This window comes from Melanerpes formicivorus, unplaced genomic scaffold, assembly GCF_026170545.1.
Source record: "Melanerpes formicivorus ecotype bairdi unplaced genomic scaffold, bMelFor1.0.p_v2 SCAF_77, whole genome shotgun sequence".
Classification (NCBI taxonomy): Eukaryota; Metazoa; Chordata; class Aves; order Piciformes; family Picidae; genus Melanerpes; species Melanerpes formicivorus.
Window position 1 is genome coordinate 2,032,073 of NW_027142429.1, and position 22,089 is coordinate 2,054,161.

At 56.4% G+C, this 22,089-nt stretch overlaps 2 protein-coding genes across 7 annotated transcripts in view; one reads left to right on the forward strand and one right to left on the reverse strand.

The window, feature by feature from the left end:
• The window catches only part of SLC31A1 (solute carrier family 31 member 1), a 51,756-nt gene extending 47,876 nt beyond the window's left edge, over nt 1-3,880 (reverse strand). The window contains exon 1 of the mRNA XM_068164207.1: nt 3,814-3,880. The gene's annotated coding sequence lies outside the window, so the exon portion shown is untranslated. The remainder of the gene's footprint in view (nt 1-3,813) is intronic.
• A 213-nt stretch (nt 3,881-4,093) lies between these two features.
• The window catches only part of FKBP15 (FKBP prolyl isomerase family member 15), a 49,331-nt gene continuing 31,335 nt past the window's right edge, over nt 4,094-22,089 (forward strand). For 3 of the 6 annotated variants that reach the window (XM_068164201.1, XM_068164203.1, XM_068164204.1), the window contains exons 1-10: nt 4,094-4,275; nt 7,647-7,756; nt 8,885-8,975; nt 10,001-10,070; nt 11,306-11,380; nt 14,937-15,035; nt 16,010-16,159; nt 17,458-17,526; nt 19,388-19,531; nt 20,887-21,032. In XM_068164201.1, coding sequence (XP_068020302.1) covers nt 4,220-4,275; nt 7,647-7,756; nt 8,885-8,975; nt 10,001-10,070; nt 11,306-11,380; nt 14,937-15,035; nt 16,010-16,159; nt 17,458-17,526; nt 19,388-19,531; nt 20,887-21,032 — 1,010 coding nt within the window. In that variant the 5' untranslated portion in view covers nt 4,094-4,219. Of the gene's footprint in view, nt 4,276-7,646; nt 7,757-8,884; nt 8,976-10,000; nt 10,071-11,305; nt 11,381-14,936; nt 15,036-16,009; nt 16,160-17,457; nt 17,527-19,387; nt 19,532-20,886; nt 21,033-22,089 lie in introns of those variants that run through there. The other 3 variants (XM_068164202.1, XM_068164206.1, XM_068164205.1) reach the window with 2 other exon arrangements.

Below are 22,089 nucleotides of genomic sequence, written 5' to 3' on the forward strand. Positions count from 1 at the left end.
TGCTGAGCACAGGGCACAAGGACTTCCCTGCTCCTGCTGGCCACACTCTTCCTGATGCAGGCCAGGATGCCCTTGGCCTTCTTGGCCCCTGGGGACACTGCTGGCTCATGTTCAGGCAGCTGTCAATCAGCACCCCCAGGTCCCTCTCTGCCTGGCTGCTCTCAGCCACCCCGACCCCAGCCTGTAGCTCTGCCTGAGGTTGCCGTAGCCAAAGTGCAGCACTCAGCACTTGTATCATTGAGTCATCATCATTGAGTCATGGTCATTGAGTCCACTCCCCCTGCCCTGCAGGACCACCTAGGGCAGGTCAACCAGGAACACATCCAGGGAGGGGGCTTGAAAGTCTGCAGAGATGGAGACTCCACAGCCCCTCTGGACAGCCTCAGTGCTCTGCCACCACCACCTCTGGGTGGAACTTCCTAGGTTTAAGCTCATGCCCATTACCTCTTGTCCTGCCACTGAGCCTGGCCCCATCTTCCTGACATTGATAAGATCACCTCTCAGGCTCCTCCAGGCTAGCCAGAACCTTCTCTCAGCCTTTCCTCACCTAAGAGATATTCCAGACCCCTCAGCAGCTTCAAGGCCCTGCACTGCAATCTCTCATGCAGTTCTTTGTCCTTCTTGACCTGGTGAGCCCAGACCTGGACACAGTACTCCAGGTGAGGGCTCATCAGCACAGAGCAGAGCCACTGCAGGATGCACTGCTGCCAGCTGCCTACCCACTTCCTTGACACCAGAACCTGCTGGCTACAACTGCCTGAAGGGAGGTTGTGGCCAGGTGGGGGTTGAGCTCTTCTCTCAAGCAAGCAGCACCAGAACAAGAGGCCACAGTCTCAAGCTGTGCCAGGGGAGGTTTAGGCTGGAGGAGAGGAGAAAGTTCTTCCCAGAGAGAGTTGTTGGCCATTGGGATGTGCTGCCCAGGGAGGTGGTGGAGTCCCCATCCCTGGAGGTGTTCAAGAGGGGATTGGATGTGGCACTTGGTGCCATGGTCTAGTCATGAGGTCTGTGGTGACAGCTTGGGCTTGATGATCTTTGGAGCCTCTTCCAACCTGGGTGACACTGTGAAACTGTGACATGCCAGTGCTGATGCCTGTGTGGGATAGCCCATGGGGATCTCAGCTGACACATTCACAGGGCAAGAATCCCTGGACCTCATTGTGGCCTTCCAGGATCTGAAGGGGGCCTACAGGAAGGCTGGGGAGGGACTGCTCAGGATCTCAGGCAGTGATAGGACTAGGGGGAATGGAATGAAGCTGGAGGTGGGGAGATTCAGGCTGGAGGGGAGGAGGAAGTTCTTCCCCATGAGAGTGGTGAAGGCCTGGAATGGGTTGTGCAGGGAGGTGGTTGGGGCCCTGTCCCTGGAGGTGTTTAAGGCCAGGCTGGATGAGGCTCTGGGCAGGCTGATCTAGTGTGGGGTGTCCCTGCCCATGGCAGGGGGGTTGGAACTAGCTGATCCTTGTGGTCCCTTCCACCCCTGACTGATACTATGATGTCTCTCAAGTGCCTTCTGAAGTCCTGGTTTGTAGGCTGGGAGGTCAAACATCTGACTGCCACAGCGAGAGGAGTCACAGGGGCTGGGAGCTGGCTCCTGCTGCTCCTCCTAATGTGTGTTGCACAAGAGGCTCACATCTGCCTGCCTGCTGCAGAGCCTCTCAGCAGGCACTCACTGCCAGAAGGACATTGAGGGACTGGAGCAGGTCCAGAGAAGGGCAGCAAAGCTGGGGAAGGGTCTGGAGAACAGGGCTGGGGAGGAGCAGCTGAGGGAGCTGGGGTTGTTCAGTGTGGAGTGGAGGAGGCTGGGGGGAGACCACACTGCTCTCTACACCTCCCTGAAAGGAGGCTGCAGGGGGTTGGGCTCTTCTCCCAGGGAACAAGTAGTAGGATGGAGGAAACAGCCTCAAGTTGCCTTAGGGGAGGTTTAGGTTGGAGATTAGAAGAGATTTCTTCACATAAAGACTTTCCAGTCACCCCAGGGAGTTGAATCCCCATCCCTGGTTGTGTTTGAAAGAGGCAGAGGGGTGGTGCTGAGGGCCATGGCTTAGCCCCAGCCTTGGTAGCCTTAGAGAATGGTTGGACTCAATGATCTTAAAGGTCTTTTCCCACCTAAACAGTTCTGTGATTCCATTTGTCTGCTGGGGGAGGTAGGTTGCTGCCTCTAGATCACAGAGGAGCTGGTGTGAGTTCTGCAGCCTTTTAAGTCTTCGCTTAAAGACTTTCCAGTCACCCCAGGGAGTTGAATCCTGATACTATGACTGGCAAAGAACCACGCAGGTTTTGCTTCTAAGTTGAGCTTTACACTAAAAAACACAAGGGAGGGAATTGAGCACAGACATAAAGTTTGGTACAGACCACCTGAAGAAAACTCAACCAGAGAGCTCCTCACTGTCTGAAGAAAGACAGACTCCTGACTGCTGACTTAGTAGAAACTGGGAAGGAGACAAAACAGCAACAGGTTCTCTCTTCATGCAAGGAAAGAAAGCAGCAACCACATCTCCCAACTCAAGTTCATGCCCACCTGCCACCTCGAGGCAGGAACAAGCTGCCCCCATCAGGGATTTACATCAGACTGCCACAGAACTACTGCTGTGTGTGCAGGGGTCTGGGGGGGCTGCAACAGAGAGAAAGCTTCTGAGCCTCTGCTGAGGTTTCACTCCGAAACAATCACTGCAGTAACAAAAGTGATCCAGCGGTAGGAAAAGCCACTTCGTGCTCCCCTCCCTGGTCTTTAACCCTTTTAGGTCACCTATCTCTCAAGCACGTTGCACTCTCATGGCAATAAAAGCCCCGAAGTAGTGCGAACTCAGCATTCCAGCTGGCCTGGCAGCTGCGTGCTCAGACTCAAAGCTCTCCTAAGGAGCTCCCATTGTGAGTTACCAGTCGGCACCAGAAAACAGCCAGGAAACCATTCCACGCTTTTTCCAGGCGGTTTGCCCTCCCCTGCGTCCAGCCTGGCTCCGTCCCAACAGCGGCCAGCTCCGAAGCGCCGAATCTAACGGCGGAGCAGGGGGGGAGCTCACACAGCACCCCGCGGCGCCGGGAGGGCAAAAACCCCGCGGAGGAGGCTAGGGTGGAAAGCTGCTTAAGGAGGAGCAGCTCAGGCGTCCTGAAAGTCAAGGAGCTGCTCCGGTGGCACAACCGAAACGCATCCCAGGGCAGCGCTCGCCCCTCGGTAACTCCGGGGTGCGAGAGCCGAGCCCGGAGCACAGCAGCGGCCGTGTGCCCTGCACGCTGCCGAGCCCCAGCTCTGCCGGGCCGCCGCCAAGCCGCACACCGCCCCCGAGGCGCAGCCCAGCCGCGGAGCCGTGCCGGGCGCCGGGCCCCGGAGGGGCTGCCCCGGGCTGGGAGGCACAGCCCGAGCGCACGCCGCGGGCCGGGGCCGCCCTCCGCGCAAGGGCAGCGCACGGCGGGGCCGGGCGTCCGGCTGTCACCTTGGGGACATCCCGCTCCCCCTCGCAAAGCCAGGCTGGCAGCCCCGCCGGCAGCCTCTCCCCGTGCCCGGAGGCTCCGCCGCGGGGCCGCTTCCTGCCCGCCAGCCCTCCGGCTCTCAACGACGCGGGCTCGCCGGCAGGCCGCTCCCCTGGGAAGGCCCCGCCGAGACCGAGGCTCGCTGCACGCCTAGGCCCTGCCGACCCCTGCGGACCCTCCGCGGTTCCCCCGCCACCGAGAGGCTGCGGCAGGCACCCCCTCCCGCCCCGACCAAGGCCCCCGCGCCCCGCCACGGGCGACAGCTCGGGGCGACGGCCGCGAGCCCCCGCGGGGCGCGGCGGGGGCGCGGGGGGCGCGAGGCCGCCCAGAGCCCGGCACGTCACTCACCGCGCGACCGCCACGAGACCGCGGCTCCTCCGCTCCGCCGGTGCCGGTCCCGCCCCCTCCGCCGGTCCCGCCCCCTCCGCCGGTCCCGCCCCCTCCGCCGGTCCCGCCCCCTCCGCCGGTCCCGCCCCCTCCGCCGGTCCCGCCCCCTCCGCCGGTCCCGCCCCCCTCCGCCGGTCCCGCCCCCTCCGCCGGTCCCGCCCCCTCCGCCGGTCCCGCCCCCTCCGCCGGTCCCGCCCTTTTGACCACGCCCCCTCCCCGCGTGCCCCCCTCAAGCCCCGCCCGCGCGCGGCGCCCCTTCCGCCTTGCCCCTCGGCGCGCCGCCGCTGTCCCGCCGCGGCCGCAAAGCGCGCCGGTGCCGGACGGAGCGTTTACGACATCGCGGGGCGGCGGCGGCGGGTCCGTGATCATGTTCGGGGGGGCGGCAGAGGAGGACGACGCGGATTTCCTGTCCCCTGCCAGCGGGTGAGCGGCCGGCGGGGCGCAGCCGAGCCACCCTTCTCTTTCCGGGGTGGGGGGGTGGGCTCGGAAAGGCCGCGGGGCCGCGGCCCCGGTGGAGGCCTTTTGCGGGGAGGGTCGGGCCCTGCGCAGCCTGGGGCTGGGCTTCGCTGCTGTCTGGCCTGATGAGAGGCGGGAGAGCCTGCGGGACCCCTCGGAGCCCTCCCCGTCCGGGCCGTTCCACGGGGTGGGACAGCGCCCGGCAGGGTCGGACCCGAGCTGAGCTCCCGTCGCTGGTTGTAGCCCCGGGGCTGTGCCCTCCTTCTCCTATGCCCGTTCGGTGGGGGCGGAGGGCGAGCCCGGTCCCCCCGGGCAGGGGCTGGTGGTGTGGCAGGCAGGGGACAGGCAGGCAGGGGACAGGCAGGCCGGGCCCAGGGGGGTCCAGCGCCTGAGTCCCCCTGCCTGGAAACACAGAGCAGGAGCAGCCGCGGGTGATGGAGCGGGCAGAAAGGGGAGGTGTGGTTTCATTTGAAGGTGTCCCCAACTCCTGGAAATGGCGGGGCGAGGGATTTTCAAGCCGGGATGGCGACTTCCAGCACCTTATCTTGCTGATAACCATTTGCATGCGCGGCCCCTCCACGTCTCCGTGCCCTGTGTGGCTTTGGCCGCCTGGAGCCTCCTCAGCCGTCGGAGTTTCGGTGGCACTCGTTCCTCAAGGAGCTTCTGCTCACTGCTTTTGTGAGCTCCCCCTCTCTCTGCTTGTCAAGAGGTGGTTTTCACAAGCATCCTGTGTGAAACACTGCGGAGCCGCTGGGACACTGCCAGCGGTGCTGCCCTCTGGGGATTCTGCCTGGGCGCCTGAAGTCTTCCCTGGTCCCGGGAGAGGAGGAGCAGCTGAGCTGAAGTGGGCTTGGAGCACTGAAACTGCAAACAGCTCAGCAGCGGGGAGTCAGCTCCTCGGCCACAGCCTTCAACCTTCTGCCCTCACACAGGAGAAACATAATATAGTATCACAGCATCAGTCAGGGTTGGAAGGGACCACAAGGATCAGCTAGTTCCAACACCCCTGCCATGGGCAGGGACACCCCACACTAGATCAGCCTGGCCACAGCCTCATCCAGCCTGGCCTTAAACACCTCCAGGGACAGGGCCCCAACCACCTCCCTGCAAAACCCATTCCAGGGCTTCACCACTCTCATGGGGAAGAACTTCCTCCTCCCCTCCAGCCTGAATCTCCCCACCTCCAGCTTCATTCCATTCCCCCTAGTCCTATCACTGCCTGAGATCCTGAGCAGTCCCTCCCCAGCCTTCCTGTAGCCCCCTTCAGATACTCATCTCCTATTCTGTTTTAAAACTTCAGGGGAGAATGCATTTTGAGGACACTTCAAGAATCACAGAATGACTTGGCTTGGAAGGGACCTTCAAGATCATCCAGTTCCAACTCCCTGATATAAGCAGGGACACCTCCCACCAGCCCAGCTTGCTCAAGGCCTCATCCAACCTGGCCTGGAACACCTCCAGGCAGGAGGCAGCCACAGCCTCCCTGGGCAACCTGTGCCAGAGTCTCCCCAGCCTCACTCTCAACAATCTCTTCCCTCCTCTCCACTCTCAGTCTCCCCTCTCCCAGCTCAAAGCCATTGTTCCTCATCCTGGCACTCCCAGCCCTTGTCCAGGGTCCCTCCCCAGCTCTCCTGGAGCCCTTCAGGTACTGGAAGGCAGAGAGAGAGGAAGATCTCTCTGCATCAAGCTCCTTGCTCAGTCCTCTGGGTTCTCTGCTCAGCCCTTGCAGCAGGGTCAGCACTGAGAGAGTTTCTGTGTTGCATGGAAAACAGCATTTCTCATCCACACTTGGTGTTTTCTTAATGAGTCCTAAAACTACCAGGCTCCCACTGAGGGAGCTTAGCTCATTATCTCTGAGTGCCTGGAGCATGTGGGTTGTATTTGGTTGCAGTCCCAACACTTTGTTTTTGGCAGGGATGCTGTGTGAAGCCTTTAAATGAGCATTCCTTCCTTGGTCATGCCATCCCAGAAAGGGTTGGGTTGGAAGGGACCTTCAGGGTCATCCAGTTCCATCCCTCTGCCATGGGCAGGGACACCTCACCCCAGCCCAGCTTGCTCAAGGCCTCATCCAGCCTGGCCTTCAACACCTCCAGGCAGGAGGCAGCCACAGCCTCCCTGGGCAACCTGTGCCAGAGTCTCCCCAGCCTCACCCTCAACAATTCCTTCCTCATCTCCAGTCTCAATCTTTTTCCCCTCAAGCTTCAGTCCAGGAAAAAGGTGGAAGAAAACTTTCTGGTGCTACATGGAGGCTTCTGTGTTGCCATGGAGTGGTTCCATTATTGCAACAACCAACTACTTCACAGCCATTGCTTTAAAGTAACTTCTTCTTTGTCTTGAGGCTGTTTCAGTTTCCTCAGCTTTTGGGGAAATGAAACCTAATGAATTGTGCTACTCAGCCCAGCCCCTTTTGTCTTAAAGTTCTGCTTATTCAAATGTCTTTGGGGAATTAGTCTTGAGCTGCTTAATGTGGGATCAGAGAATTGTTTTGGCCAGCACCACCGTGGCCACTGAACTTCCCCAAGCTGTGCCAGGGGAGGTTTAGGCTGGAGGTGAGGAGAAAGTTCTTCCCAGAGAGAGTTGTTAGCCACTGGGATGTGCTGCCCAGGGAGGTGGTGGAGTCCCCATCCCTGGAGGTGTTCAAGAGGGGATTGGATGTGGCACTTGGAGCCATGGTTTAGGAGTCATGAGGTGTTGGCTGACAGGTTGGACTTGATGATCTTTGAGGTCTTTTCCAACCTTATTGATTCTATGATTCCATGGCCACAGGTTTCTGGAACCCCTCCAGGCATGGGGGCTCCCTGGGCAGCCTGTGCCAATCCCTGACCGCTCTTGCAGCAAAGAAATTGTTCCTCATCTCCAACCTGACCCTACCCTGGCACAACTCCAGGCCATTTCCTCTCCTCCTATCACCTGAGACCAAACCCCCAGCTCACTGCAACCTCCTTTCAGGGAGCTGCAGAGAGCAATGAGGTCTCTCCCCCAGACTGAACACCCCCAGAGTATCATAGTGTCATAGTATCAGTCAGGGTTGGAAGGGACCACAAGGATCAGCCAGTTCCAACCCTCCTGCCATGGGCAGGGACACCCCACACTAGATCAGGCTGGCCAGAGCCTCATCCAGCCTGGGCTGAAACACCTCCAGGGACAGGGCCCCAACCACCTCCCTGCACAACCCATTCCAGGCCTTCACCACTTTCATGGGGAAGAACTTCCTCCTCCTCACTTGCCTCCCTCTGTTTATTCCTGGAATGATGGTAACCACTTCAGTAGCATCAGTGGTGTTTGTTATCTCTAAAGCTTGTGTTAAATAAGCTAAACCAATTTATTTCTGTTTCCAGTGCCAGGTTGGCCTCTCTCTTTGGTCTGGACCAAACAGTCTCAGGCCAGGAAAATGAATTCTTCCAGTACACTGCACCAAAGCAGCCTAAAAAGGCTCAGACTGCAGCTGGTAAGTAACTGAGCTTGTGCCCAGTAACTGGGGGAGAAACTTAGTGAGAGTCTTGCTGGGAGAATGAGGCCTTTGTGGAGAGCCCCAGTGGAGGCTGTCCCTGCTCACTGCAGGAGGCTGGGCTGGATGACCTTTGGAGGTCCCTTCCAACCCAGACTATTCTGTGACTCTATGAAGTAACTCCCCTAGATGTTCTCTTCCTCTGCTCCCCTCCCTACATCTGGTTATTCCAGTGGCCCTTGGTGGCTTTGGAACATCACTCTTTGTGGTTTAACCTTATTCATGGAATCACAGAATGGGTTGGGTTGGAAGGGACCTGAAAGATCATCCAGCTCCAGCCCCCTGCCATGGGCAGGGACACCTCCCACCAGCCCAGGCCTCATCCAGCCTGGCCTTCAACACCTCCAGGGAGAGGGTAGCCACAGCCTCTCTGGGCAACCTCTGCCAGAGTCTCCCCAGCCTCACTCAACAATTTCTTCCTCATCTCCAGTCTCAATCTCCCCTCTCCCAGCTCAAAACCATTGTTCCTCATCCTGGCACTCCCAACCCTTGCCAAAAGTCCCTCCCCAGCTCTCCTGGAGCCCTTCAGGAACTGGAAAGTTGCTCTAAGGTCTCCCTGGAGCCTTCTCTTCTCCAGGCTGAACAGCCCCAACTCTCCCAGCCTGTCCCCATAGGGGAGGTTCTGCAGCCCTCTGATCATCTTCATGGCCTCCTCTGGAACCTCTCTTACAGGTCCACATCCTTTCATGTTGAGTGCTCCAATGCAAGAATCCAGTAGCTGACCCCTCCCACCAGCCCAGCTTGCTCAAGGCCTCATCCAGCCTGGCCTGGAACACCTCCAGGCAGGAGGCAGCCACAGCCTCCCTGGGCAACCTGTGCCAGAGTCTCCCCAGCCTCACTCTCAAGGATTTCTTCCTCCTCTCCACTCTCAGTCTCTCCTCTCCCAGCTCAAAGCCACTGTCCCTCATCCTCGCACTCTCAGCCCTTGTCCAAAGTCCTTCCCCAGCTTCCTTGGAGGCCCCTTTCAGGCACTGTGTTTTTTTTTCCCTGGGGGGAAGGGATGTGTCATTGCACTGTCCTTGGCCAGCACATGTGGCAGTTGTGTGTCACTGACTTCTCATTGCTCAGCAGGTCCTGCAGCCCAGAAGGCTCCTGTGGCCCCAGCAGCCTCGGGAGCACCCTCAGTGTTCGTGGCCACCGCCGTTCACGCTTACCGCTAGTAAGTGACACTGTGGCTTCCTCACAGCCTGGGCCTGAGAGCCTGGCAGCTAATCACAAAGGGAAGCTCTCTGGATGAGTGAGAAGAGGTCATTGCTGATAGACAATCACAGCTTGGAAGGCACCCCAAGGATCTTCTGGTCTACAGACCTGTGTCTGTGTGCTGGAGGTGCTCCAAGATGCTCAAAATAAGTTTCAGTTGCTCTGCTGCCATTCTGAGTTGTGCAGTTGGGAGAGAATAGAATTAACCAGGTTGGAAGAGACCTTGGAGATCATCCAGTCCAACCTGTCACCCAGCACCATCTGATCAACTCAACCATGGCACCAAGTGCCTCAGCCAGGCTCTTCCTAAACACCTCCAGGGATGGGGACTCCACCACCTCCCTGGGCAGCACATTCCCATGGCCAATCTCTCTTGCTGGGAAGAATTTCTTCCTAACATCCAACCTAAACCTCCCCTGGCACAGCTTGAGACTGTGTCCTCTTGTTCTGGTGCTGGGTGCCTGGGAGAAGAGACCAACCCCCACCTGGCTACAGCCTCCCTTCAGGGAGTTGCAGAGAGCAAGAAGGTCTCCCCTGAGCCTCCTCTTCTCCAGGCTTCTCCAGTTGTCACATAAAGAGCAAGTTTTGGGTCTGGCTGTTACAGAGAACTACCTCCTGAGGTCCTGGCTGGACATTTGCATTGTGTCCAGGCAGCTCTGTCAGGAGCTTGTATTTCATAGGTTGCCTCCTGGAGATCTGAGGCATGAGCATGGAGGAGCAGCAGTAAATCCTCTCTCTGTTTGCCACTGCCATGGTGTGAAAGCTCATTTGCTCTGGGTCTGTGGAAAGAGCAGACTTCAGCTCCAACTCCAGCATGTTTGCCTCTGTGCTCTGTGGAGCAAGCAAGCAAATTGTGATGATCTTTAAGCTAAGAAAGGCTACCTACAATTTTGGCCAGGGGGAGAGGGGCCTGAACCCTGCAGCAGTAGAGGGAAAGAAGAGGCAGGGCCAGTGCTGCAGCTGAATCTCTCCCTTGTCTTCCAGTACAAATGGGCAGTACTTGAAGCAAGGCAAGTATGGAGCAGCTGTGGTGGGGAACCATGCTACTAAAGAGGTGAGAGACCCTTCACTTCTGGAGTGTGGTGGTGCTGAGAGGATGCTGGTGTGAGGCAGCACTTCCCTGGGCTCACCAGAGTGCCTTTGCTTTTGCTGCTGGAGGTCTCAGTAACCTTCTGCCCTCCTGGGTTTTCCTGTGCCTCAGCCATTCCCCTTGCTGACATCTTGCTTTCTGTGAGGTTTCTCCCAACCTGTGCCTGAGCCAGTGTGCAGTGGTTCAGGCACTGCAGCCCTTCTAATGTTCCTGGAAGCTGTTTTGGTATTCATTCAGAATGCCTTGGACAGCCAGACCAGAGATCCATACAAAGCAGGACTTTGGCCAACAGTGCAGAGAGGGTGTGCTTCAATTAGGTTATTTTAGTGTCAAAAAATACCTGTCCTTCCCAAGCACTCCACATGGCTGAGGTGCCAGCTGACTTGGGGTGTTGAAAGGTGCTTTGGATGCTCTGATCTGTCCTCAGGTTTGGGGTTTCTGGCATTTCACATCCCCCAGCTGCTAACTCATCCTGGCTCACCGGGCTGCTTCTGCTTTGGCAAGAGCAGCAGCAAAGAAAGAGTAGTTTAGTGAGCTGATTTCCTGAGTTGCTGCTCTGAGAAGTGTCCATGGCGGGGGGGGGAACTGGGAGGAGGGAGCATGCAGAAGGAAACTCACAGCCTCCCTCAGCTGCCTTTGCCTCCTTGCACCCTGCGCTGCTGGCAGCGCTCCGTGGGTTGCTCCCAGTTCCACCCCCAGCAGTGTGGAGGGCAGCTGCCCACAGGGGTTCAACTTTTCCTTGGCAGATGATGTCTGGTAGAGCCCAACAAGGCAGTACAGTGTCTTCTGTGTACATTTAGTGCTTGGAAAGCACCCTACAACTTGCTCTGCCTCAGTCTGTGACAGCTGTATCCTGCGTGTCTCCTGCACCGAAGGGTCAAGTGCAGCATCTCTTCACACAGCAGCTGCAGAATAGCAGTGGGATTGGCTAAATCATCTTGCTTGTGGCAAAAGCATTCATTTGAATTGCTTGATTCCTGTAGCTGAATAAAGCTTACCTGCTGTCCAGGGGCTTTAGTAGGTGGGACAAAGCTGTGTTCAGTAAGGTGCTGCTGGGAGGTGTGCTTGACAGGGAAACACCATAGCCTTAGGCTCAGACTTTGGCAAAGCTCAACAGAATTGAGGATGTTTTCAGTTTCTGCTTTTTGTTTTCCCCCCTCTCTCTCTCTCTCCCTGGGCCACCTCCTTGTGGAATCCAGTACAGGATCCTCCTTTACATCAGTCAGCAGCAACAGATCACAGCTGCGAGGATCCACCCAGGCTTCGTTCTCACGGTGAGACTCTGGCTGAGGGAAGTGCTCAGTGACCTCTGCTGATGGCAGCAAGCAGCAGCTGCCTCAGCAGGTTTGCTGCTGACACCAAGCTGTGTGGTGCAGCAGACAGGCTGGAGGGAAGGGATCCATCCAGATGGACCTGGACAGGCTGGAGAGGTGGGCACAAGCCAACCTCAGGAGCTTCAACAAGACCAAGGGCAGGGTCCTGCAGCTGGGTGGAGGCAATCCCAGGCACAAACCCAGGCTGGGCAGGGACTGGCTGGAAAGCAGCCCTGAGGAGAGAGCCTTGGGGGTGCTGGGGGAGGAGAAGCTCCCCAGGAGCTCTCAGTGTGCACTTGCAGCCCAGAAAGCCAACCAGAGCCTGGGCTGCAGCAGAAGTGTGGCCAGCAGGGCAAGGGAGGTGATTCTCCCCCTCTGCTCAGCTCTGGGGAGACCCCACCTGGAGTCCTGCCTCCAGTTCTGGAGCCCCTATGACAAGAGGGATCTGGAGGTGCTGGAAGGTGTCCAGAGCAGGGCCAGGAGGATGAGCAGAGGGCTGGAGCTGCTCTGCTGTGAGGACAGACTGAAGGAGTTGGGGCTGTTCAGTCTGGAGAAGAGAAGGCTCCCAGGTGACCTCATTGTGGCCTTGCAGGATCTGAAGGGGGCTCCAGGAAGGCTGGGGAGGGACTGCTCAGGATCTCAGGCAGTGATAGGACTAGGGGGAATGGAATGAAGCTGGAGGTGGGGAGATTGAGGCTGGAGGGGAGGAGGAAGTTCTTCCCCATGAGAGTGGTGAAGCCCTGGAATGGGTTGTGCAGGGAGGTGGTTGGGGCCCTGTCCCTGGAGGTGTTTAAGGCCAGGCTGGATGAGGCTCTGGCCAGGCTGATGTAGTGTGGGGTGTCCCTGCCCATGGCAGGGGGGTTGGAACTGGCTGATCCTTGTGGTCCCTTCCAACCCTGAATGATACTATGATGTCTCTCAAGTGCCTTCTGAAGTCCTGGTTTGTAGGCTGGGAGGTCAAACATCTGACTGCCACAGCGAGAGGAGTCACAGGGGCTGGGAGCTGGCTCCTGCTGCTCCTCCTAATGTGTGTTGCACAAGAGGCTCACATCTGCCTGCCTGCTGCAGAGCCTCTCAGCAGGCACTCACTGCCAGAAGGACATTGAGGGGCTGGAGCAGGTCCAGAGAAGGGCAGCAAAGCTGGGGAAGGGTCTGGAGAACAGGGCTGGGGAGGAGCAGCTGAGGGAGCTGGGGGTGTTCAGTGTGGAGTGGAGGAGGCTGAGGGGAGACCACACTGCTCTCTACACCTCCCTGAAAGGAGGCTGCAGGGGGTTGGGCTCTTCTCCCAGGGAACAAATGGTAGGATGGAGGAAACAGCCTCAAGTTGCCCTAGGGGAGGTTTAGGTTGGAGATTAGAAGAGATTTCTTCACTTAAAGGCTTTCCAGTCAACCCAGTGAGTTGAATCCCCATCCCTGGTTGTGTTTGAAAGAGGCAGAGGGGTGGTGCTGAGGGCCATGGCTTAGACTCAGCCTTGGTAGCCTTAGAGAATGGTTGGACTCAATGATCTTAAAGGTCTTTTCCCACCTAAACAGTTCTGTGATTCCATTTGTCTGCTGGGGGAGGTAGGTTGCTGCCTCTAGATCACAGAGGAGCTGGTGTGAGAGTTCTGCAGCCCTGCAGTGAATAGAACAGAATTCCCTTGGCCACTGATTTGTAGCTCAGTGACTGAGAGGACAGAGCCCAGCAAGCAGAAGGAAATGCCAGCAAGGAAATGTTTTCTCTCAGTAATCTGCCACTCAGCATTTTCCTCCTGCTGAGAAAAAGGGTTTGGAGCATTGGAAGGCTCCAGGAAGATCCCTCAGGACTTTTGGGTTTGTGCCAGTTGTACAGAAGCTTCCATGTGTTGGTTTGCTGCTTGTCATCAGGTGGCAAAACATTTCTTGGTTTGATAGGTACAGATTTTACTCTGAAACAGGAGAGCTTCAGGCCAGAGTGCTGACCAGGATGTCAGCTGGGGAGGGACTTTTGAGCAGGGCTGGGAGTGCCAGGCTGAGGAACAATGGCTTTGAGCTGGGAGAGGGGAGACTGAGAGTGGAGAGGAGGAAGAAATTGTTGAGAGTGAGGCTGGGGAGACTCTGGCACAGGTCGCCCAGGGAGGCTGTGGCTGCCTCCTGCCTGGAGGTGCTCAGGGCCAGGCTGGATGAGGCCTTGAGCAAGCTGGGCTGGGGGGAGGTGTCCCTGCCCATGGCAGGGGGTTGGAACTGGATGATCCTTAAGGTTCCTTCCAACCCAAACTATTCTCTGTAGTTTCAAAAGTTCTTCTTGTAAGCTTCCTGGGTTATGTAGTCAGCTTCTGGTGAGTAGATTTTCAAAGTATGGGAGGAGAGACTCCTCCAATTGATTCTGGGAGTCTGAATGCAATCAGTACTTGCAAAAAGCAGATGACTTACACTTAAATCTCCACGTAGAGACTCTAGCTTCAAAGAAGCTCCTGAAAGCTGTGACATCAGTGAAGGCCTTTATGTTTGTTCACCTGTTTGAGTTACAGTAATTCCTCCATGATAACAAACACATGAAAGCTAATTTGTGCTTGGACTAAAGTTAGCTGTGAAATTGAATAGAACAGAATTAGCCAGCTTGGAAAAGTCCTTTGAGATCATCAAGTCTAACCTCTCACCCAGCACCATCTGATCAACTCAACCAATGCACCAAGTGCCTCAGCCAGGCTCTTCCTAAACACCTCCAGGGATGGGGACTCCACCACCTCCCTGTGCAGCACATTCCAATGGCTAACAACTCTCTCTGGGAAGAACTTTCTCCTCACCTCCAGCCTAAACCTCCCCTGGCACAGCTTGAGGCTGTGTCCTTTTGTTCTGGTGCTGCTTGCCTGGGAGAAGAGACCACCCCCCACCTGGCTACAACCTCCCTGCAGGGAGTTGGAGAGAGCAAGAAGGTCTCCCCTGAGCCTCCTCTTCTCCAGGCTAAGCAACCCCAGCTCCCTCAGCCTCTCCTCACAGGGCTGTGCTCCAGACCCCTCCCCAGCTTTCTTGCCCTTCTCTGGACACCTTCCAGCAGCTCAACCTCTTTCCTAACCTGAGGAGCCCAGAACTGGACACAGGACTCAAGGGGTGGCCTAAGCAGTGCTGAGCACAGGGCACAAGGACTTCCCTGCTCCTGCTGGCCACACTGTTCCTGATGCAGGCCAGGATGCCCTTGGCCTTCTTGGCCACCTGGGCACACTGCAGGCTCATGTTCAGGCAGCTGTCAATCAGCATCCCCAGGTCCCTCTCTGCCTGGCTGCTCTCAGCCACTCTGCCCCCAGCCTGTAGCACTGCCTGGGGTTGTTGTGGCCAATGTGCAGCCCCTGGCACTTGGATGTGTTCAATCTCCTGCCCTTGGCCTCTGCCCATCTGTCCAGCCTGTCCAGGTCCCTCTGCAGAGCTCTCCTACCCAGCAGGGCTCTTCCTCTGGCTATTTGCAGTAGCTCTTCCCTGAAGCTTCTTTTGAGCATGGGTTTGGATTTCAGTGGAATGCATCTTTTGGTACCTAACCCAGGACTGATTTCTTTGCCCACAGGTTCAACCCAACAATTACAGCACCTTCTATGATGATCAGAGACAAAACTGGTCCATCATGTTTGAGTCAGAGAAGGCAGCAATGGATTTCAGCAAGCAGGTAACTGCTCTGGTTTGAGGGACAGCTTACTGGCATGTTTGGAGCAACAGGCACATCCTGTCTGAGAGCTCCTGGCTGGAAGGTTCTAAGTCAATTGGACTTCACTGAAGTCCAGCTTTGAGAATGTGCACAGCTGTGACTGAGGCAGGTCTGAGATGGACCTGGCTGAGTTTGGTCATTAGATTATAGAATGGATTGGATTGGAAGGGACCTCAAAGTTCATCCAGTTCCAGCCCCCTGCCATGGGCAGGGACACCTCCCCCCAGCCCAGCTTGCTCAAGGCCTCATCCAGCCTGGCCTCAAACACCTCCAGGCAGGAGGCAGCCACAGCCTCCCTGGGCAGCCTGTGCCAGAGTCTCCCCAGCCTCACTCTCAACAATTTCTTCCTCCTCTCCACTCAGTCTCTCCTCTCCCAGCTCAAGGCCATTGTTCCTCATCCTGGCACTTGCAGCCCTTGTCCAAAGTCCCTCCCCAGCTTTCCTGGAGCCCTTCAGGTACTTCAAGGCTGCTCTGAGGTCTGCCTGGAGCCTTCTCTTCTCCAGGCTGCACAGCCCCAACTCTCCCAGCCTGGCCCCACAGGGGAGGTTCTGCAGCCCTCTGATCATCTCTGTGGCCTCCTCTGGAGCCTCTCCAGCAGCTCCAGGTCCTTCTTGTGCTGGGGGCCCCAGAGCTGGAGGCAGTGCTGCAGGTGGGGTCAGAGCAGAGGGGCAGAATCACTTCCCATGAACAAACCCAGGTGCCTCTGCTGGGATTTTTGATCAAGACCATCAAGTGCTGTGAGCCCAGGGGTTCTGTGGGGCAGGGAGTATTTACTCAGCAGGATTCAGCACAAGGGACATGGAGCTCACCTCCTAAGCACAGCAATAACCTGGGCTTGATCAGCACAGGAAGAAAAGCATCACATCTGTACCATCATAGTGCATCCTGCTGCTCTGCTTTGCTGACCAGACACCCCCTGGGCTTCCCTCCTGCAGGTCTGCATTGCCAAGTGCAACAGCTGCCCAGCCCTTGACTCTGTGCTCTGCCAGGACCTCCTGCTTGGAGAAGGGCAGGCAACAGAAGCAGGAGACTCTCTGGAGGTGGCCTATACAGGTTGGCTGTTCCAGAACAATGGCCTTGGACAGGTAAAGATCCTTCTGCTTCCTCCTAATCCCAAGTGAGTGTGGCAGGCTCTGGCAGGAACCTGCCACATCCTGCATAGCATCACAGAACCCCCTTTAGGCTGGAGAGGACCTTCAAGATGCCAGTGTTGGGGCTGGTGTTGAAGGAGGTTTTGCAGGCATGGCACCAGGAGTGAGGCTTTACCTGAGGCAGGAGGAGGTGGTGGAAATGGTTTGAGTTTTCAGAGAGACTCTCTCCCAGGAATGTTGATGAAAAAGGTGGGAAGGGACACTGAAAGCTGCTCTGCTGCTGGAGGAAGTGATAAGAATGACCTTGTCTGACAGCAAGCACGTCTCCACATGCTAAAAGGATGAGACTGCTTTGATGTCCTCCACTGCTGTGTGCAGCCCCCTTGGCTCATAAGCAGAAGGAGCTCTTGGATCTTTCAAAGCCTTCCCTGTAACCACTGTTCCTCACTCTGCTGGGGGTGAGATCCCTGCCAAAGGCTTTTGCACTTGCATCCATCTGCAGGTGAATCTCTTTGATGCAAGAAAGGACTTTGTTTTTTTACCTCTAGGAGAGGCTTTTGGTTTGCCTGCTCTGCCTGGCATGCTTCTCTCTAGGTACCCAAGGTACATAGCAGAGCTCACTTCTAAGCTCCTGGAAGTTTTGTTCAGCTCTGTGTTTTGAAGTCCCAAACTCTCAGGCAGTAGTTTGCTGCTTGCTGACAGCCCAGTGTGTCGTGGTTTACTTCTTCCTGAACCTGGCATAGAATGCTCTGGGTTGGAAGGGACCTCCAAAGCTCAACCAATCCACCCCCCCTGCAGTCAGCAGGGACATCCTCCTCTAGGTCAGGTTGCCCAGAGCCCTGTCAAGCCTCACCTTGAATGTCTTCAGGGATGGAGCCTCAACCCCCTCCCTGGACAACCTGTTGCAGTGTTCCAGCACCCTGGTGGTGCAGAGCTTGTTCCAAACCTCCAATCTAAACCTCCTCTACTTTCAAACCATTGCCCCTCACCCTGTCACTGCAGGCCTCTGGGAGCAGTCCCTCTCCAGCCTTCATGTAGGTCCTGTCTTGATCCTGAAGCTCAGAACAGTTCTAGAGCCTCCATGTGGGATGTTATGACACTGCATTGTGCACTGCTCTGGAAGCTGTAGCCATGCTCTGCCTTCCCTTGAGAGTTGATTGTGGAAGTAGCAGGATGGGAGCTAGCCTGGAAGAGATGGTGGGAGCCTCTGGAATGTGTGAGGTGGTATTCAGAGTGGTGACAGAGTTGGGTATTGCAGGTAATTTGTGATCCTTTGTTCTTTAACTCTCCAGGTGTTTGACTCCAACCTTAGCAAAGACAAGCTGCTGAGGCTGAAGCTGGGATCTGGCAAGGTCATCAAGGTAGAGCTTCTGGCACTTGCATTATGGTCATTGAAGTCTCAGCTTTGAGTTACAGGTGGCCTTGTTCATGGCTCATGTGTGCTGGTTGCTTCATTTGCTAGGAAGCAGAGGAATAGAATAGAATAGAATAGAATAGAATTAACCAGGTTGAAAGAGACCTTTCTGATCATCCAGTCCAACCTATCACCCAGCACCATCTGATCAACTAAACCATGGCACCAAGGGCCTCAGCCAGGCTCTTCTTAAACACCTCCAGGGATGGGGACTCCACCACCTCCCCAGGCAGTCCCATTCCAATGGCCAAGCTCTCACTCTCTGTAGAATTTCCACCCTAAACCTCCCCTGGCACAGCTTGAGACTGTGTCCTCTTGTTCTGGTGCTGCTTGCCTGGGAGAAAAGACCAACCCCCACCTGGCTACAACCTCCCTGCAGGGAGTTGCAGAGAGCAAGAAGGTCTCCCCTGAGCCTCCTCTTCTCAAGGCTAAGCAACCCCAGCTCCCTCAGCCTCTCCTCACAGGGCTGTGCTCCAGACCCCTCCCCAGCTTTCTTGCCCTTCTCTGGACACCTTCAAGTCTCTCAATGTCCTTCTGAAACTGAAGGGCCCAGAACTGGACACAGGACTCAAGGTGTGTCCTCAGCAGTGCTGAGCACAGGGTACAAGGACTTCCCTGCTCCTGCTGGCCACACTGTTCCTGATGCAGGCCAGGATGCCCTTGGCCTTCTTGGCCCCCTGGGCACACTGCTGGCTCATGTTCAGCTTCTGTCCACCACTACACCCAGGTCCCTCTCTGCCTGGCTGCTCTCAGCCACTCTGCCCCCAGCCTGTAGCACTGCCTGGGGTTGCTGTGGCCAATGTGCAGCCCCTGGCGCTTGGATGTGTTCAGTCTCCTGCCCTTGGCCTCTGCCCAGCTGTCCAGCCTGTCCAGGTCCCTCTGCAGAGCCTCTCTACCCTCCAGCAGATCAACTCCTGCCCCCAGCTTGCTGTCATCTGCACATTTCCTGCTGATGGACTCAATGCCCTCATCCAGATCATCAATGAAGATGTTAAAGAGCATGGGGCCCAGCACTGATCCCTGGGGCACACCACAGAGACTCACTCAAACCTCAGCTTCATTTCCAGAAGCAGTCCTCTCCCCATGGCAGTGTTGGCTCTTGGGGACATGCTGATCATGGAGCTATTGGGTGGAAGGTTGGACCTGATGATCTTGGAGGTCTTTTCCAACTTGTCTGCTTCTATCACAGTGCATTAGAGGTGGGAGGGGACCTCTAGAGATTGAGTCCAACCCCTTTACCAAAGCAGAACCACCCAGGGTAGTGCACACAGGAATCCATCCAGGTGGATTTTCCACGTGTCCAGAGGAGGAGACTCCCCAACCCCCCTGGGCAGCCTGCTCCAGGGCCCTGCCACCCTCACTGGAAAGAAGTTTCTCCTCATGTTGAGGTGAAATCTTCTCTGTTTGAGTTTGTATCCATTGGTCCTTGGCTTATTCCTGTGCACCACCCAAAAGAGCTTGCCCCCCACCCCTCAGCTATTGACAGACATTGATCAGATCCCTCTCAGCCTTCTCCAGACTAAACAGCCCCAGGGCTCTCAGTCTCTCTTCACAGGGGAGCTTCTAAGGGAGCTCCAGCTTTACTCAAGTTAATTTTGCAATTAATGGTCATTATGAGTCATTGCAAGGAAGGATGTGGTGCAGCAGACTGCAAATAAGAAGGATTTGACCCCCCCCAAAAAAACCTCCCTTAGCGTTTCGGAACCTTCTCTGAGGAGCTCTTGAGGCTGTCTCCATCAGTGTCAGGAAAGAAGCCAGGATGTCACTGATCCAACTGCTCTCTCCTGTTGTCTCTCTGCCACCCAAAGGGATGGGAAGAAGGAATGGTGGGGATGAAGAAAGGAGGAAGAAGGTATCTGATCATCCCTCCAGCCTGGGGCTACGGCGCCCAGGGCGTGCCCGGCCGTGTCCCCCCGGACTCCACTCTGGTCTTCGAGGTGGAGGTTCGCAGGGTGAGTGTCTGCTGCCAGGCTTCTCTCCTGTGCTTGTGGGGTGACAGCCTCTGCCTGCCAGGCAGAAACCAGCTCTTGGCATGAGAGCTTCAGCTCAGAAGCTGTTAGGCACCAGCTACCTCAGGAAGGTAGAATAGAATAGAATTAACCAGGTTGGAGAAGACCTCAGAGGTCATCAAGTCCAACCTCTCACCCAGCACCATCTGATCAACCAAACCATGGCACCAAGGGCCTCAGCCAGGCTCTTCCTAAACACCTCCAGGGATGGGGACTCCACCACCTCCCTGGGCAGCACATTCCCATGGCCAATCTCTTGCTGGGAAGAATTACTTCCTAACATCCAGCCTAAACCTCCCCTGGCACAGCTTGAGACTGTGTCCTCTTGTTCTGGTGCTGCTTGCCTGGGAGAAGAGACCAACCCCCACCTGGCTCCAACCTCCCTTCAGGGAGTTGGAGAGAGCAAGAAGGTCTCCCCTGAGCCTCCTCTTCTCCAGGCTAAGCAACCCCAGCTCCCTCAGCCTCTCCTCACAGGGCTGTGCTCAAGGCCTCTCCCCAGCTTTCTTGCCCTTCTCTGGACACCTTCCAGCAGCTCAACCTCTTTCCTAACCTGAGGAGCCCAGAACTGGACACAGGACTCCAGGTGTGGCCTAAGCAGTGCTGAGCACAGGGCACAAGGACTTCCCTGCTCCTGCTGGCCACACTATTCCTGATGCAGGCCAGGATGCCCTTCTCTGGACACCTTCAAGTCTCTCAATGTCCTTCTTACCCTGAGGAGCCCAGAACTGGGCACAGTTTAGGAAAGATGTTGAGTATGTAACTTTCATTACAAAAATACCCCAAGCCAAACCCTAAACCCCACAAAGCCCTCTGGGCTGTTCAGCAAGGCATGGCTGGCTGAACTGTCTTGGGATCTTTTCATTGCCTTGTTCATGAGTCACCTGGGCAAACAAAATACCCATGGTGAGGAATGAGAGGATGTAGGGACTCAACTCCTCCAGTGCTGCATGCTTTTACTTGAAGTGCTGGCAAAGGAGTGGTCATCAAAGAGACAAGCTGCTGGAGACTTCTTGGGAACTCTGAAGGTTGAGGAGGGCAGATTGAGACTGGAGATGAGGAAGAGATTCTTGACAGTGAGGCTGGAGAGACTCTGGCACAGGTTGCCCAGGGAGGCCGTGGCTGCCTCCTGCCTGGAGGTGTTTCAGGCCAGGCTGGATGAGGCCTTGAGCAGCCTGGGCTGGGGGGAGGTGTCCCTGCCCATGGCAGGGGGTTGGAGCTGGATGGTCCCTTCCAACCTCAACCATTCTGTGAATGTATGAACCCAGAGACCCAGGATTTGGTGTTCCATGCTTTTCCAGGTGAAGCTGGTGAAGGAATGCCCTGCTGTGGATGGACAGAGTGTTAGCTCAAGGGATTCTGCAGCACCCTCTCCAGTACCCAGTGCAGATGGCTTCTCTGCAGACACTGGCTTGCTGCCTCCATCTAGCATACCTCCAAAGCCTGGGTAAGAAGCAGCAGGGCTCACACAGCTCTTGTATTAAAACCTGGCAATGTTTGATGGCACAGGGCTGCTTTAACACCCCTGGGCAACAGGGGGGTCATCTTTGTGCCAGCTTAGTGCCATCTGTGGCAGGGGAGCACTTGCTGTTGAGACTTGCAGGAAGGTTTCTGCTTGAACACAGACTTCCAGAGGCAAAGAAGTTGAAATGAGCAGAGGGGAAAGAACTTACTCCCCTGCAGCACTGCTGAGAGCCAGTGTGGCCAAGCTGTGGGGGTGCTGCTGCAACAGCTTGCTCATCTCAGGTGGCAGGGCTGTGTCATGGCTGCTTCCTTCAGTTGCAAACATTACATTTTCATTTGTTTCTGAAGACAGGGAACTGCTGGAGAGAGTCCAGAGAGGTTGCAAAGATGCTGAGGGGCCTGGAGCATCTCTGTGAGGAACAAAGGCTGAGAGCCCCTGGGGCTGTTGAGCCTGCAGAAGAGCAGCCCCAGAGGGGAGCTGAGCAAAACTCAGCAAGAGCTAAAGGCTGGGGGGCAAGAGGCTGGGGCCAGACTCTGCTCAGTGGTGCCCAGGGACAGGACCAGGGGCACTGGGCACAAACTGGAACCCAGGAGGTTCCATCACAACAGGAGGAGAAAATTCTTTGGTGTGAAGCTGCTGGAGGCCTGGAGCAGGCTGCCCAGAGAGGTTGTGGAGTCTCTGTGTGTGGAGAGCTTCCAAACCCCCTTGGCCATTGTGCTCCAGGGCAAGCTGCTGTGGGTGCCCTGCTGGAGCAGGGGGGGTTGGACTGGACGATCTCCAGAGGTCCCTTCCAGCCCTACCATGCTGGGATCAGATTTAGCCTAAGAGTGTCAAAGAGGAAATGAGAGGCACCAAAGTGAGGTCACAGCAGAGAAGAATACAGGCTGCTGCTGGGTGAGAGACTGCTTAGAAAGACTGCAGGGGCTTGGTCTGGGTGATCCTCCAACCCCCACTGCTCTGTGATTCAATTGACCAAATGGGTTAAGCATCCTTTTGAGGCAGTTAGAGGGAAGAGTTCTTTTGTTGTCATGAGTAGGTT